Consider the following 16,213-nt stretch of genomic DNA (forward strand, 5'->3'; position numbering starts at 1 on the left):
GCCAGGTTTAATCATCATAATTATCCTGTTAAATCATTATTATTATTATTTGCATTACAAAGATACAGAAACTGAGGATTAGGGGTAAATTAACTTGCTCACAGTTGTTCTACACTATGGCAGAGGTGGGATTAGAACACAGGTTTATTTAACACCAAATCTAAGTTCAATTTTTCTTTCTGTAACTCCAAATCCTACTTCATCTTCAGTCTCTGTATTTATGCCTTATCTCTTTGCTTTAATGGTTATCACAAGTATTTTCAGTACAAAATTAGGTAAAGATTGAGTATAATTCGTGTGTACATATAAGGTGCTTAGATAGATTTCACTGCAAAAAGCTAAGAGGGTGTTTTTAAAATCAGCTGACCAACCAAGCAACCAAAACCAGAAACAGAAGGAGTACTGTGTCAAAATATTGAGAAATATACTCACACTGGATTAGGGAAATAAATGGTAACACAATGCACACAAAGATACTGAACAAATGTACTGATTCTTAACAATCAACAAAACTTGCAAGTTAATAGAATTTTAAGCCAAAAACAAGTGAGATACTTATTACAACCTTCTCATTTCACCAATGAGAAAACTGAGACCTAAAGAGCTTAAGGGTCCAAAAGCACACAGCTTGTTAATGACACACATAAAGGAAAAAACTCATGGCTCTCTACTCGTAGCACAGTATTCTTTTCATGAAACCCCATTACAAAATTGTGACATACTTTAAAACAAAAATATATAAAGCCAAAGACTCTTATGTCAAGAAAACTAGACTTTATAGAAAACAATCTGCCACACATATAAGCATCAATGTTCCAAATATTAAAAAAATATTCTCACAATATAGGAAGACAAAGATTACCAGTTCAAAAAAATTTAACTGGCGATAGGCAATCTGAAGAAATATAAGATGATAAAAATATGAAGAGACATAGTGAACTTTTAAAAATGCAAATTAAAACAAACAGGTATTTTTGCACAGCAGATTAAGATTTTAAAGACTGAGAATAAATACCCAGTGCTGATGAACGTTGGGAAAATAAGCCCTCTCATCCACTGTACATACCAATGTGAACCCACAGAACCTTTTAAGAAAGAAATTCAGCAAAATCTATTAAAACTGACAAGGCAATTTCACTTGTAAGAAATTAATCCCACAAAAAAACAAACATGTGCAAATATATATGCCCCACAGCATGATCTGTAATAGCAAATAAAAAATTAAAAAGAATGTCTATTCACAGGTGGTATTATATACCACAATCATTGAAGCTCAGACCCCACTAACCACAAGATTTACCATTATTTTATGTCTAAGCAAAAACACTGCCCATTAAACTCTGACAGGCCATGGATTCTAAGATGCGCCCCATATCATAAATGTTAAAATATGCAAAAATGTACATCTTCAAATTGCGGTAGTACATCATACAGTAAGATATTATAAAAACAAGCAAAAAGAAGAGTTAAAAATGTGTATACTGACACAGAAAGAGGCCCAAGATACATTACTAAATGAAGAAAGCAAGCTATAGAATAGTGCCTCAACTATGACCCCGTCTTCTTCCATCCTACATTTAATTATGGAGATACTGGCTAACGTAAGTTTAAAACAGATCTAGAAGGGTATACACTCAACACAATCATTGTATCTACAGAGTCTGGGATTATAAGGAACTTCTCTGTTATACATTCCTGTATTTATAAATATTTACCATTTGACTAACACTCTATATTACCTTCCGTAATCAGAAAGTGATAAAAAACTAAAGATGACAAAGTCAGTTTAAGCTCAATGAAAAGTAACTAACTGTACCTTTTATACCACTTACTCAACCTTAAAACTTGAGGGAGAGATTAAGGACACAGCCCTTAACTGACTAAACTACAAATTTTAAAAAATATAATAGACTTCTAAATTGCTAAATTACAGTTTTCTAAAAGCATAATATACAACAATGCAGTGGGCCTTAGTACAGCCACAGAGTCGTGCAGCCATCACCGTCTAATTTTACATTTGCATCACTCCGAAAACACCTCCATACCTATTAGCAGCCCCTCTCTGCAGACCACCAGGTCCTAACCACTGCCAACCACTGATCTACTTTCTGACTCCACAGATTTGCCTATTCTGGGTATTTCATATCAACGTAATTATACAATAGGTGGTCTTTTCTGTCCGGCTTCTTTCACTTTGCATAATGTTTTCAAGGTGCATCCATGCTGTAGCATCTATCTAGAGTATGGATATATGTAAAACAATGTTTTCAGGGAAACTGATTTTAAATTAAAAAAAAAAGCACTCCTGTCTATGTAGAATTAGAAGTGAGAATAATTTAAGTCTCTATGAAAAGAATAGAAAAATACATAGGTCTCATTTCTATTAACCCATGAAAGATGAAGACAGCTACTAAAAATGCTATTCAAAAGCTAAGTATACACAATAAAATTATACCCTCAATATCATAGTTTTGTTCTTTTATATATAAAAGATTTTTTTCTAAAGAAAATTGAAGCAAATAATGCTTTCTATAAAAGGTAGATTTCAAATCAGGCCAAGGAACTAGAAAGCAGCATCATTTTAAACGTGAATAGCTTCTATAACAAAAGAATTTATCTAATCCCAACTGAATTAGTCAGCTTATACATGGACATTTCTCAAACTGGCGAGGTGAGCTGGGGAAGAAAGATCATTTTGAAAAACATCTAAGGTTTTCTGAGATGTAAAGCACCCTATGTTCCGTAATAGGTACACTTTTTTTCTGTGAACATACTCTCCACTGGGATTGAATGCTACAAATGGCTAGTGAAGGATCACAGGTACACAACATAGAAACACTTGTTTGGTGGTGCCTTTAAGAGAAAGACTAACTTCTTCTTTCCTTTTTAAGTAGAAGAATGATATGTTACATGTGGAAGTCCCAGATCTCACACTCATAAGAAAAAAAAAAGAGCTCTCAGAGCCACTGTATCTTAAAAGAAAACTTACAACTACCACCATAACCACCACTTTACCCACTGCTACAGAGCTGAGTAACAACCTTGGTTAATCACAGACAAGGCAAAAAATAGAACTGGCAATTCTAAAGCAGGACGAAAAATAATCAGAAGGCAACACAAAAATAGTCAACATGTCAGGCTTCCCTGGTGGCGGAGTGGTTGAGAGTCCGCCTGCCGATGCAGGGGACACGGGTTCGTGCCCCGGTCCGGGAAGATCCCACATGCCGTGGAGTGGCTGGGCCCGTGAGACTCATGGCTCTCTACTCGTAGCACATTTTTCAAATGATCCCCACTAGCTATCAGTAAGGAACAAAACCTGCTAACTGACAAGTTGGTTTTACTTGCTCAGTGCCACAAAAAGAGGGGGAAGAAAGGAAAAGCAAACCAGCTACGTAGGCCCTTTAACGCAGTGGTGCCCAACCTTTCTGGCACCAGGGACTGGTTTTGTGGAAGACAATTTTTTCACAGACTGGAGGGGGGCGGGGATCAGGCGGTAATGCAAGCGATGGGGAGAGGTGGGGAGCGACATGTGGAAGTCCCAGATCTCACAGTCATAAAAAAAAAAAGGGCAGTGACAGGGAGCAGTGGGGAGTGACAGGGAGTGGTGGGGAGTGACGGGGAGCGGTGGGGAGCAGTGGGGAGTGACGGGGAGCGATGGAGAGTGACGGGAAGCGATGGGGAGTGATGGAGAGCGGTGTGGAGTGATGAGGAGTGGTGGGGAGCAACGGGGAGCGGTGGGCAACGGCAGATGAAGCTTCACCGATCGCCCGCCGCTCACCTCCTGCTGTGCGGCCCGGTTCCCAACAGGCCACGGCCCGCCACCAGTCCGCAGCCCAGGGTTTGGGGATCCCTGCTTTAACCAACTCCATTCGGAATGGAGCCGTAGCAAAACCCCTGCAACAATACTGAGCCACATGAACCTGCCTACCTGCACCCGCACCTACACCCTGCCCCTCCACCGCAGCCGCTCTTCTCTAAAGCCTCCCCTTTCCACTTAACACACTGGATCACTTCCCTTGTCAAGGGTACGATCATTGCTACTTTTCCTCTCTGTATACAACATCAACTGTGTTTCTCGCTACTGAATCGTTCTCATCAGCAAACACCCTGCTGAATCTAACAAAAAATCTCCTACTGTTCCCCATTCTACCACCAGCTACCACATCCCACTTCTTTACTCCTCACTGTGGTCAAAATCCTCCAAAGCTGTCCATAATCTATAATAGCTTCTCTCTTCCGATTCTCTCTTAAACCTGTCCCAGTCAGGACTTCTCCGTCACTCTGCTGAAACTCTCTCGACAAGGTCACCAGTGACCTCCACTCTGCTAAACCCACTGATCAACAGCCCTGTCTTATGTGGTATGTTGCAGTGGCATTTGGCACAGTTAATTTCTCCTTCCTTCTGGATATATTTTCTTCAGTTGGCTTTTTGAGGACACCCAGCTCTTAGTCTTCCTCCTACCTCTCTGATCGCTGCTCCTCACTTTCCTGGTGCGGGTTCCTTCTCTTCTCCCCAGTATGACACGCCCCAGAACTCAGTCCTTACTCCATTTCTCTACAAGCACATACTCCCTTGTTGACTTCAAACAGTCTCATGACTTTAAACACTGAAATGCCAGTGACTCCCAAATTTTCATCTCCAGCCCAGATCACTCTCTGGAATTCCAGGCTTGTATAGCCAACTGCATGCTTGACAAGTCCACTTAACTTATCCAAAATGAACTCCAGATTCCCCCCCTCAAAAAAGTGCTCCAGCTAAAATACAGCCTTCTCCATATCAGTAAGTGGCATCTCCGTTCTTTCAATTCTTCAGGCCAAAAATCTTGAAGTCAAATCCTCTTTCTTACATTTTCACATCCAATCCATCAGAAAATTCTCTTGGCTCTCAGATTTCTAAAAAATCTTATTTATTTATCAATCATTTAACTCTTTAATCCATTTGGAACCTACTGTAGTATACAGACAAAATCCTAACACTATATATTTTTTCAAAAAGATAAACACTTCTTCCATCACTGCTTATCCAATAACACCTCTTGATGAGCAATTCTGATCTGTAAGACTCCAAATTTTCCCTGGCTTGTTTTCTATTATAACTTGGATTTCTTCTGGTTTTTCTAGGATTTTTCTTCAGGAAGATTAATAACCTATAGATAGGGTGTCTATTCTCTGCCTTTGAGTCTCCTGTCATCTCTCTCAAAACATTTCTAGAGCTGGAATGTATCTTATAATCACTGGCACCTTACGGCTGTCCCGGCAGCTGTCACGAGGCAGCAGTGGTCACCACCTGCATAGGTGTGAATTTGCTGAAGGATGAGCTCACCAAAAACTCTTCAGTCTTGACTGTTTTTCCTGGTCAAACAGCTGGATAAATGCAATTCCTAAGACATTTTAGTCAACAAGCCACTATGGACCAACTGAGAAAGGAATGTCAGAGCCCTTGTTGTGTCAGAAATCCTTTAGTTAATACCTTCTGGTCACACGAAGAAAGTGAGCATATGAAACCCTGTACAATGCGGTCAGGAGCTTGGAAGAAAGTGCCAGAGACGTCATGGAGAACTCTTAAGAAATGTTCTTAATGGCAGAGCAGACAGTATCATGTAGAAAACCACAGACATTAACTCTGAACAAGTGTTTTAAAAGGTTGGACTCTGAACATGAAGAAGTTTGGGGAAAACTTTAATCAATTTATATCGTTTACTGTAACATTTTTAGGTGTGTAATGTGATACTGATTAAAAAGTTAAATACCTGAAGAGATCATTCAGTGAATATAAAATATAAATTCTAAATGATATGAAAGCACTTTATCATAGTTTATTCGTTTGTTCGTTTCCACCACCACCACCACCCACCCCCCCCCCCAGCCTTAGATTGGGGGAATAAGGTATGCAGAACCAAACTACTTCTTACATCTCTAGTGATCTGAGTCACCATCATCTCCTGCCTGAATTTCTGCAATAGCCCTTCACATGTCGGCTTGCTTCTACCCTTACTCCCCCTGCAGTCTATTTTTCATCCCAGTATACCATAATAACTAACACTCTGCAGTGTCTTTGTATTTCATTCAGAGTAAATGCCCAAGTTCTTACAATGTCCCTCAAGGTCTAGATGATCTCCTCATCCTCCCTGTCATCATATCTGACTCACCTCCTACTGCTTTCATGTCTCTCTACCTCCCTTCATGCTATTCTTCAAACATGCCAGATGTGCTACTGCCTTAGTACCATTCCCCTAACTATTCCCTCTTCCTGGAACATTCTTGTTCTCTGTATCCGTTTAGTTAACTCCCTCACTTCCTCAAAAGTCCCTGCTCAAGAATTACCTTGAACAAAGGTGAGCAAATTATACCACGTGTGTTCTGTCTTTGGTACTCTCAAGCTCTACTGTTTCTTTTTCTTTAGAAAGTATTTAAATCCTTTAAAAATATTTTTAATGCATTATTTATCCTCTAAGTTGCTCAGCCTGAGTACTCCAAGGGGACAGAGCCCTTTATCTGTTTTGTTGAACAGTGTAGCCCAGGCACAGAACCTGCAGCACAGCGGCACTCAACAGACACTGAATTAGTGAATGACTAGAACTGTTGCACAGCCACTTACTAAAAAGTCCAGCAATACCAAAGAGACATATTTCGAATGAATCCACAGTGACACTAAAAAGTGTATTTCAAATAATCATTTCCCATTGAGTTTTTAGCTACAGCTAAGTTCCCTTGGACAATGGTGTCCAGTGCAATTTGGAGGTTAATTTCTGATGGTCCAGACCAACGGTAGCTTGAGAAAGGAGCTCTAGCTTATGCACGGCACGGCATATAAACTTAATTACCAATAAGACTGCATTTTAAACATGATTAGTACCAGTTCTTATATACTTTTAATTAAAAATACAAAACTACTTTTACAAGAAATTATGTCTTACCGGTAAGTCAGTGAAAGCAATACCTAAAAAGAAAAAAAAAAGTGGCATTAGAAGCTGTTTTTCAAAGGCAGAGTATGACGACGAAGCTGAATTTCTAACTAAAAAGAAGGGAAAATATAGCAAAGGAAGAAAAAAATTAAAAAGCTAAATATAAAATAATAAGACTGATTTTTTTTCTCACTAACACCTAAGCTGCTTTATCCAACCTTACTATTCAATCTTCCTTACCTATATTTATCTTTTAAATAACTTTGAGGGGAAAGGAAAGATTTTCTGTTAAAAATGGTGGGGGGGGTGAATAGAAAATATAGTACTTTTGTTTCCTTTAAAAAAAAAATCTTATAAAAGTACATTCTCAGAGCTCTGACTACTCTGGACAAAAAATTTTAATTCCTCCTTCAAAGGACAAAGATTTATACAGTTGAGAATCTCTCTTAAACATCCGGTGACAGTAATTTCAACAGTCATGTACCAAATACACCTGCACAATGGCAATTTCACCGGGATACAGCTACTGACGTCCCAAAGTGATGGTGGAATCTCCCTCCAAATATTCAAATATATTACTTAGCTGAAAATAAGGTAATAAGCAAACCAAATATTCCTGCAGCACCTCATTCATAGGTTTACAAAGACTGAGCTCTAGAAGAATGGGAGGGGCGGTGTTGGTGAGCCAGCTAAGCAAAGCTCTTCCAGTGTAAACACACACTGACACAAAATACAGCCACGCCAGCACCACTGCCTCTGCGGTGCCAATCGCCTTCTAAAAATGGAGGGCCCTCCTGTTATATTATCTTTAAGGTCTCTTCCCACTTGAGAGTCTATGGCTCTATAATTGTGCTGTATCACCAGAAAACACAACTATCTAACTCTATTTATTAAAGTAATAAAGTTAAAAGGCAAAGTGACTAAATCTCTATTGTACATGTTTTTAAACAAATGGTAAAAACAGTGCTTTGTAATTAAAGTACTGTTTTTATGACTTTTAAAAACTAGTGAACTCATGTTAGCTTGTCAAAAGGAGAAGCGAAGCTGGAGATCCCCCCACCCTCCGTAAGACATTCAGATTACCTTCAGCTTCATTAATAAGTAGAAAGCAAACTGACTATGGGCCAAACGAATATGAGAATTTATTCTAAAAATTTCAGAAAACTAAAAAGAACACAGAAAGCAGCAAGAATAAATATGACCATACATATTTCTACCATTTTTCATAAAACAGCAGTCTAATCAATTATTTTCCTCAAAAATGTCTATTGATAAAGATTGTCTAAATTCATATTGTTTTAGCAAAAATTCCCTTCTGTCAGTAATTACTGAAATCCTTACTTTACCAAAACCTCTAATGAAAAACCCAACTTAATTCTATAGATGAATACTTTTGAACATTGCCAAATACAGCATCCACAACCTATACATGTTCAGGCCACAAAGATGGCACTTTAACAAGCTGTGTAATTATTTAAATTTTACACAGAAAATAATTTTTCCCCTATTTCCTAATCTGATTATCAAGAGGCTTTTTGAAAAGTTATCTTCAATTGATGAATGATAATCAATAAAACAAAATTTTAAAATTTCAAGTAAATTAACTTGCATACCAAAATGTTTCTCCTTTAATTATTTTCTCAAAAACCTTTCCATTTCTCTTTATATGGTAAGTAAATATATATTTTGAAAACCTTCATGAGACAGAAACTAAAGATGTATCAGCCTTGGGGCAGAAATTATCCACTTTGGGAAATACAAGGGAAGCATAACTGAATAATTTCTTATCTTCTAGATGCTAGAATCTGGATCAGAGATAAGCACGCTACTCTATCAAGGGCCAGCAAGTAAATATTTTCTGCTCTCTAGGCCATGTGGTCTCTGTTTCAACTACTCAATTCTGCTACAGTAGCAGGAAAGCAGCCATATACAGTACATAAATGAATGGGTGTAGCTGTGTTCCAATGAAACTTTACTTAGAAAACAGACAGGAGACCGATTTGGCCCACGGGCCACCACAGCTTGCTGGCCTCTGTTCCAGTGGAACACTTTCTGCTCACCAATGTTTTACCACTGCACCCCCAGCACCTGGCCAACGATAATAAATAACCTTTAGTGAGTACTCACTATGTGTCGGGCAATCACTTGAGAACTTCACATGCATCACTTTGGCTTGCTCTAACAACTTTAATAAGGTAGGTAATATAGTGATCTGATTTTATGATCTGAGGCACAGAAATGTTAAGTAACTTGCATAAGGTCACACAGCCAAACCAGGAGATAAACCCAGGCAACTAAAGAACCCATATTGACCACTGTTATACTGCCTCTGTATGTGCTTAATAAATATTTACAAAATTTATGAATGAATAATGCCAAATATTTCAAAGTGACTTAATTCTACAATGTGATCCTATCATTAGGCACCCTTTTCTTAAACAGCATCTCACATTTTAAAAACAGCTTCCTTGCTCAAAAGAAAATTTCAAGGTAAATACTTGTGAAAATCTAACAGGAAAAAAATAATACCACATCACCTATGATCTTCTCATCTCCTAAAATAAAATTTCTTCTCTGGAATAAAGTTTGAAAACTGTAAAAAGATTAATTTTGGTTTTAAAAATGTCGTATTTTGCATTTTGAACCAAAGGCCATACCTAAAAGCAGATTTCTCCTGGTTTACTTTAAGATCGCAAATATCTTAAGCAGCCAAGCCAACGAAGACTATGCCAGTGAACTGCTTTGGTAAGTCAGAGCTGAGCACTAACAAACACACTAAAATGCCTGTATCCTTCTGGAAACCAGTTTGCCACAGCAATCAAACCACAAATACATATCATCTGCATGGCGACCTTTATCAACATTCTTGCACCAAAAATAATGTAAGAATCTTTGTGACAGCCTTTAAATTAGATAGCACAGGACTTCAGAATCAATATTAATAATCAGAAGGAAAAGTTTTAAGCTGAATGTAAGTATGAAGAAGACAGTAACTTAATATAAGGAGTATGTTGAGACACTAAAAAAAAAAAAAAAAAAAGACTATTACCAATGTAGCCAAAAATTTAGAATCTTCTATGAAATTACAGAATAGTTTTTGTATTATATTCAAGAACATTTACCATATGTCTAGGCATACTATCTGCAGCTTAATTTTTAAATACTATTAGTAAGCAAACTGAGCTTTCTGGATTTACTTAGTTTTTGCCTTTTTTCACTTTACTTCAACAGAAATAATTTGCCATAAATCAAGGATGTTTCAAACAGTAAAATAATGTGAAACTTTTTTACTTTTAAAGCATCAGTTTTGCTATCCTTTCTACTTTCTTTAATACAAAACAAAAACAAGCAACTTCTAAGAAAAGGGAGCATAACAATTATACACAATTTAGAATCTGAAGTATTAGCATATTCAGCTAAAACCCCTGACTTCCTGTTAGTCTCACAATGGATAGATTTCCTCATGTTTTCATTAATCTACTTATTTGCCACCTGTCTTTTACAAGTTTTGCTGTTATTTGCTCATTTAATTCTGCTCACTTTTGCAGAACTAACTTGTAGTCACCATCCTTTATCAACCTTTGTTAGCAGGCCTGATTTTTCAGTATGTCAACGCCCTTCATTTGGTTGGGGGCATCAAGCTTTTTCTCGCTTTGTCATTACCCCCATACTATACTAAAAACTGACAGCTCTTTCTTCTAAGCACCTGTTACCTAGAGAACTGGATCATACTGTGACAGGCTTTATTCAAAGCAAAGCAGAAAACAATTAGCATTTCTACTTCTAGAATAAATATCTGAGTACGAGGTTATTTGTAGTTAGTCCTATATATGTGATACAGTGTGGCCTTCCTTGTAAAAAATAACGGTTTTTAGCTGAATATGTGTCCATTATACTTTGGATTTAAATTGTCACCATTTCCTCAGCTTCTACCTAGAAGGAGCAAAGAAATAATTTCCAGAGACAACTACTCATAAAGGAGAATTACACAAAAATATTACTACCATGATGTAAGTACAATCATCATAACATCTGGTTATTTAACATGCAATTCATTATCTTAGTACCTAAACTATGTCCATTCTTGGTGTAGAAGCAGGTATTGTTGATAAGGTTAACACAACAGCCAATGACATCACCAGTCGTAAAAGTTGGTCCATAAGGTTGTCCCGTTCCAGAAGAACAAAATGAATGTCCATCATCACCATGATAACCATATGAATGTTTATCCCAGCCTAAAGAGAAAGTTCCAGTATATTTACAGTGAAAAGTAAGGTTACTCTATACTAGAGCTATTCACTAAGATTATAACAAGCTAAGCAAGAATAGTACAACAGATAATACAAAGATAAAATTCCCCAAAGTACATTTAAATTCTCAACAATTACAGTACATAACTTCTATATAATACACTGCTTACCACATTAAGGAAAATAAATCCACCACACAGAATGCTAAAATATATCTTAAACAGAGAGGACCCCTATCAGAAAAGGCAAACAAACATAGCAAGACACATTTTCCATGCATATTTCCTTTGCTAATAGACCAAAGGAATTTTGCTTTGATTTGGTTTAAGCACACACACACACAGATACACACACAAACACACACACACACACACACACTTTAATATAACAAAAGATTTTTCTTTCAATTTTCAAAAAATTTCCTCCAAGGTTAATTTTTAACATTAGTAAATAGAATACCAGAAAATATAATCGAAGAATCACTTCCATATGATTAATAGTTTTAGGAAACAGTTCTCCTACCTCAATTCACACCTTTCTTAGTTTACGTTTAATATCAGCCTACATTCCCAGAATATTAAAACAACTAAAAATGGTTTAAAAACCTAGGGATGTTGGGTAGGAAACAGGACCAACCACATTAAAACATTTAAAGTAGTTGATATGACTATGTACTGGAAGTTAAAAATACCAACAAACAAAACAAAAACAAGCAAAACAAAACAAAACAATGCATGGTATACTTGTTATGTTTTGCTAAATAGCATAAAATTTATTAAAACCATTCAGCTCGACTTTGAACTCATAAGTGATTAAAAATATAGAAGATTAATGTACTTAACTATCTCCAAGTTATTACTTGACATTTTTAGCCAGAGTTAGCCATAAGACTGTACTGTAATTCAATTACAAGTGTACCTGGTAGTCTATTCATGTTCACACCTTGAGCAGAAAGACCAATTCCCATGTAACTGTTTAAAAAAAAAAAGGAAGGAAGGAAGAAAAGCTGGTTATTATAGTCATATATGTATAAATTACCAAACACTCTCAAACATTATTGAACCAAGCCCAAGATGAAACTCACAGGGTAGCTACAAAAAAGTTACCAGAATTCATGAAATAGCAAAAAGGGCAATATTAAGCAACAATAAAACCCAGATTCACAGTAAATTCCTATAGCAATCATTCATAAATATACCCAAAGTATTATTAATACTTAAATACTCTAAAAACTATAAAAATCTTTCCAATGTATCTACACAAATATTTAGAATTAAGACTTCTAACAAAAAGTATAGAGGGACTTGTGGAAGAAAAACGAAATACTAAATAAGAAACAAATGTGTTTTCAAAAGGATACAGTAAAAATCTAGTTCCACACACATACACACACAAAGACATGGAGACATACTGAAAAAATATCCAATTCATATAAAAACATCTGAAATACTTAACAGAATTATACTAAAAAGTATATGCTATGGGGTATCTATATATTCGTTTTCCAAAAGTATTTTGGCAAATTGATAATATGGACTTCAATATGAGACTCAATTATTAATTTATGAAACACTAGAACAAAATTATCTCCACAAAAGAAATACAAGAGGAAAAGGTAATTATTAGGGTATGCAATTTATTTTAAAAGCTTGTAAAATATTAATAAAAACTGATAAAGACAGTTCAAAAGGGGGAAAGCATAAAGAAATATATTTATAAGTATCGATGCAAAAAAAGAAAAACTAAATAAAAAAGCAAACTGAATCCATTTGTTAAAAGGCTAATTATCGGTGATTGTATCATGATTTAAAATGGTATCTGACAAATTTCAGCTACCACTCCTAATAAAAACTCAAATAAAAATAAAAGGAGGGGCCTCCCTCGTGGTGCAGTGGTTAAGAGTCCGCCTACCAATGCAGGGGACACGGGTTCGAGCCCTGGTCCGGGAAGATCCCACATGCCGCGGAGCAGCTAAGCCCGTGCGCCACAACTACTGAGCCTGTGCTCTAGATCCTGTGCTCCGCAGCAAGAGAGGCCACTGCAACGAGAAGCCCGTGCACACCAACGAAGAGTAGCCCCCGCTCGCCTCACCTAGAGAGAGTCCGTGCGCAGCAACAAAGACCCAACACAGCCAAAAATAAAATAAATAAATTTATAAAAAATAAAAATAAAATAAAATAAAAGGAAACTACTTAAATATAACACACTTTTTCCCAAATCTAATACAGCAAGCAAGGCATTCAACAGTGAGACACTGAAGTCATTTCCATTAATATCAGGAACATAGAGATGCCAACAACTGTTAAACATTGTTTTGAAGGTTTTAGTTTAATAAAATAAGAAAATAGGAAGCTTAATAAGAGAACTAAATAACCAGTGTAAGTATTACAAGACATAAAATTATCTTAATTGTAGCTGCTCTGATTATATACATAGGGAACTATGGAACATACTAAAAGCTTTTAGAATTAACTAGTTATTTTGGAAAAATGACTGAATTTAAGAAAAACATTTTAACTTCTTTTCTAGTAATAACCAGCTAGAGAAAGGAAGTGGAATATATAGACATATCAGTCATAATAACTACAGAAATTATAAAACAAGAGTAAAGAGCTCAAGTAAAGCTCCAGAATGATATCTTAAAAGTGGTAAATAAATGAGTATTTTAGGTATCTGGATAACTTGACAGCATAAAAATAGCAATCTTTCTAAAATGAATATACACATGTAATGAGATTCACAATATACTCCAAATGAATATTTAAAACTAGAGAAAGTGATTTTAAAAGTTCATATGTAAAAACAAAAACTTAAGTGTTTGTCCTACTAGATATTAAAACTCAGAAAATGGAATTCACAAGTGCAATATTACTAATAAGAGTAAGAGTCAAGTGACACAAGAATAACAAAACATTAAGAAACAGCATTTTGGATGTCTAGTCAAGACTCATGTAAGTTGGTATTTTGACTCAGCCCCTTTGTTCCAAATACAGTATACAATGTAATTACTTATTTTTTAAAAAAGTAGTAAGTCACAAGATAATCTTTGAGAAGAAACACAAAACTGTGCTCTGGCCCTGCAAAGCTCTGCGTCCTTGAGCACCCATTAATGGGTAGGAGTTTCTCCTGAGGAAACAAAGACTAAAAAGGCTCCACAAGGGGATCATTAGCTATGCTCACTGCTTAAAGTCAACAACTGGAATAGGCTTCCCCTCCTGAAGGGGAAGAAAACACTGATACCACCTGCTGCCTTGGCTAAAATTCATTTGACATTGTTGTCTAGTTGAAGGGAAGGGGGAAGGAATACCCTCTTAAGACCTGAACAAATTTACTGAATGGATTTGTTATTGAATCTGCAATACTCCCAATACCACTTTGAAGAAAGAACCTGGAAACTCTAATGCAGACCTGGTTTTAGATTGGGGACCCAGGAGTTAGAAAGCAACTATAAAGTATAATAAAGGGAATAAGTATAGAACTAGATAAACAAAATGGAGAAAAATGTTAAACTTTCTAATTAAAATAAGGCCACAAAAACAAAATTCTAAAATATACCAAATATATATATAAGACCAACAAAATACACAACTGGAACATGAATTCATTCTAGATGACATCAAACAATGGAGAGTATGACAAAAAAGATTTTTTAATACATTTAGGATTATGTGAAAGAAAAAAAGGAATCACCATCACTAAAAAATACAGTGGAGCACCAATATTTACTGAGATAATTTAGCTCGTGATTTTCCACAACTCAACTGAAAAATACGTCGGTAAGTTGAAAGTGCACACCACAGAGAAAGATAAAAACACATCACAGACTATCAATGCAAACAAAATCCTAAAAGCTTCCAAAAAGAAAGGCAGATTACCTCAGAAGGAATGACGATTAAAATGACAGCTGACTTCTCCCCAGCAACAGGTGATGACTGTGAACAATGGCACGAAGTACTGAAAGTAAAGAACTGTCAACCTAGAACTTAATTCCCAGGTAAAGCATCATCCAAGAATGAGGGCAAAATAAGATATTTTATGGCATAAGAAAGCTAACACTTTACTATCCACAAGTGTTCACAAAGGAACTATTTGAGAATAGACTTTAGCAGGAAGACAAGTGAAAACAGAAGGAATGCATGGGACAAAGAAATGACAACTAGAAAAGAAAATGATGAAATGTAATTAAAATTAATTACTGAAAAAAACGCTATTAGGAATTAAAAAAATCTATAATCCAGTTATAATGTGCTAGAATACAATTCAAAATTACTTGACATATAAAGACATAGTAAAATAGGACCCATATTCAAGAGAAAAGACAAGACAATGACCGGGAGAGCCTCAAGTCATTGGAATTAAAGCTAAAGTATTTAAGGCAGCTGCTGTTACTATGCTTAGGGATGTAAAGGGAAATATGCTTGCAATGAATGAAATAGGAAATTTCAACAAAGAAAAAGAAACAATAAAAAAATGAAATTCTGGGGCTTCCCTGGTGGCGCAGTGGTTGAGAGTCTGCCTGTCGATGCAGGGGACACGGGTTCGTGCCCCGGTACGGGAAGATCCCACATGCCGCGGAGTGGCTGGGCCGTGAGCCATGGCCGCTGAGCCTGCGCGTCCGGAGCCTGTGCTCCGCCAACAGGAGAGGCCACAACAGTGAGAGGCCCGCGTATCACACACACACACACAAAAGAAATTCTGGAGCTGAAATATATTTGAAATAAATATTTACTAATGTACCTAATGGCACACTGGAAATAGCAAAATGAGTAAGTAAACAGTGACAGAACTGATCTGAAGAACAGAGAAAAAATACTGATGGAATAAAAAGAGAGTCTCTTGGGCAGTAGCAAAAGGTCTAACATAAATGTAACCGAACTCCCACAAGGAGAAAGAGAATGGAACAAAAAAATTGAGAAGAATTCCCCAAACTGGGAAAAGAAAAAAATTTACACATTTAAAAAGCACAGAAACCTCAGCAGGTTAAGTACAAAGAAAAGCACACATAGGCACAAATCACAGCCAAACAGCTAAAAACTAAGAATGAAGAGAAAATACTGA

General features: G+C 36.4%; 1 protein-coding gene across 1 annotated transcript in view; it reads right to left on the bottom strand.

Annotated features, from left to right (window-relative positions):
* RANBP9 (RAN binding protein 9) overlaps positions 1–16,213 on the bottom strand; it is a 91,022-nt gene that overhangs the window by 23,103 nt on the left and 51,706 nt on the right. The window contains exons 5-7 of the mRNA XM_024764098.1: positions 12,074–12,126; positions 10,973–11,140; positions 6,918–6,940 (exon numbers count right to left, since the gene is read on the bottom strand). Of these exons, the coding sequence (XP_024619866.1) occupies positions 6,918–6,940; positions 10,973–11,140; positions 12,074–12,126 (244 nt within the window). The remainder of the gene's footprint in view (positions 1–6,917; positions 6,941–10,972; positions 11,141–12,073; positions 12,127–16,213) is intronic.

Source organism: Neophocaena asiaeorientalis, unplaced genomic scaffold (assembly GCF_003031525.2).
Source record: "Neophocaena asiaeorientalis asiaeorientalis breed wild unplaced genomic scaffold, Neophocaena_asiaeorientalis_V1.1 scaffold427, whole genome shotgun sequence".
In the NCBI taxonomy this organism is placed as follows: Eukaryota; Metazoa; Chordata; class Mammalia; order Artiodactyla; family Phocoenidae; genus Neophocaena; species Neophocaena asiaeorientalis.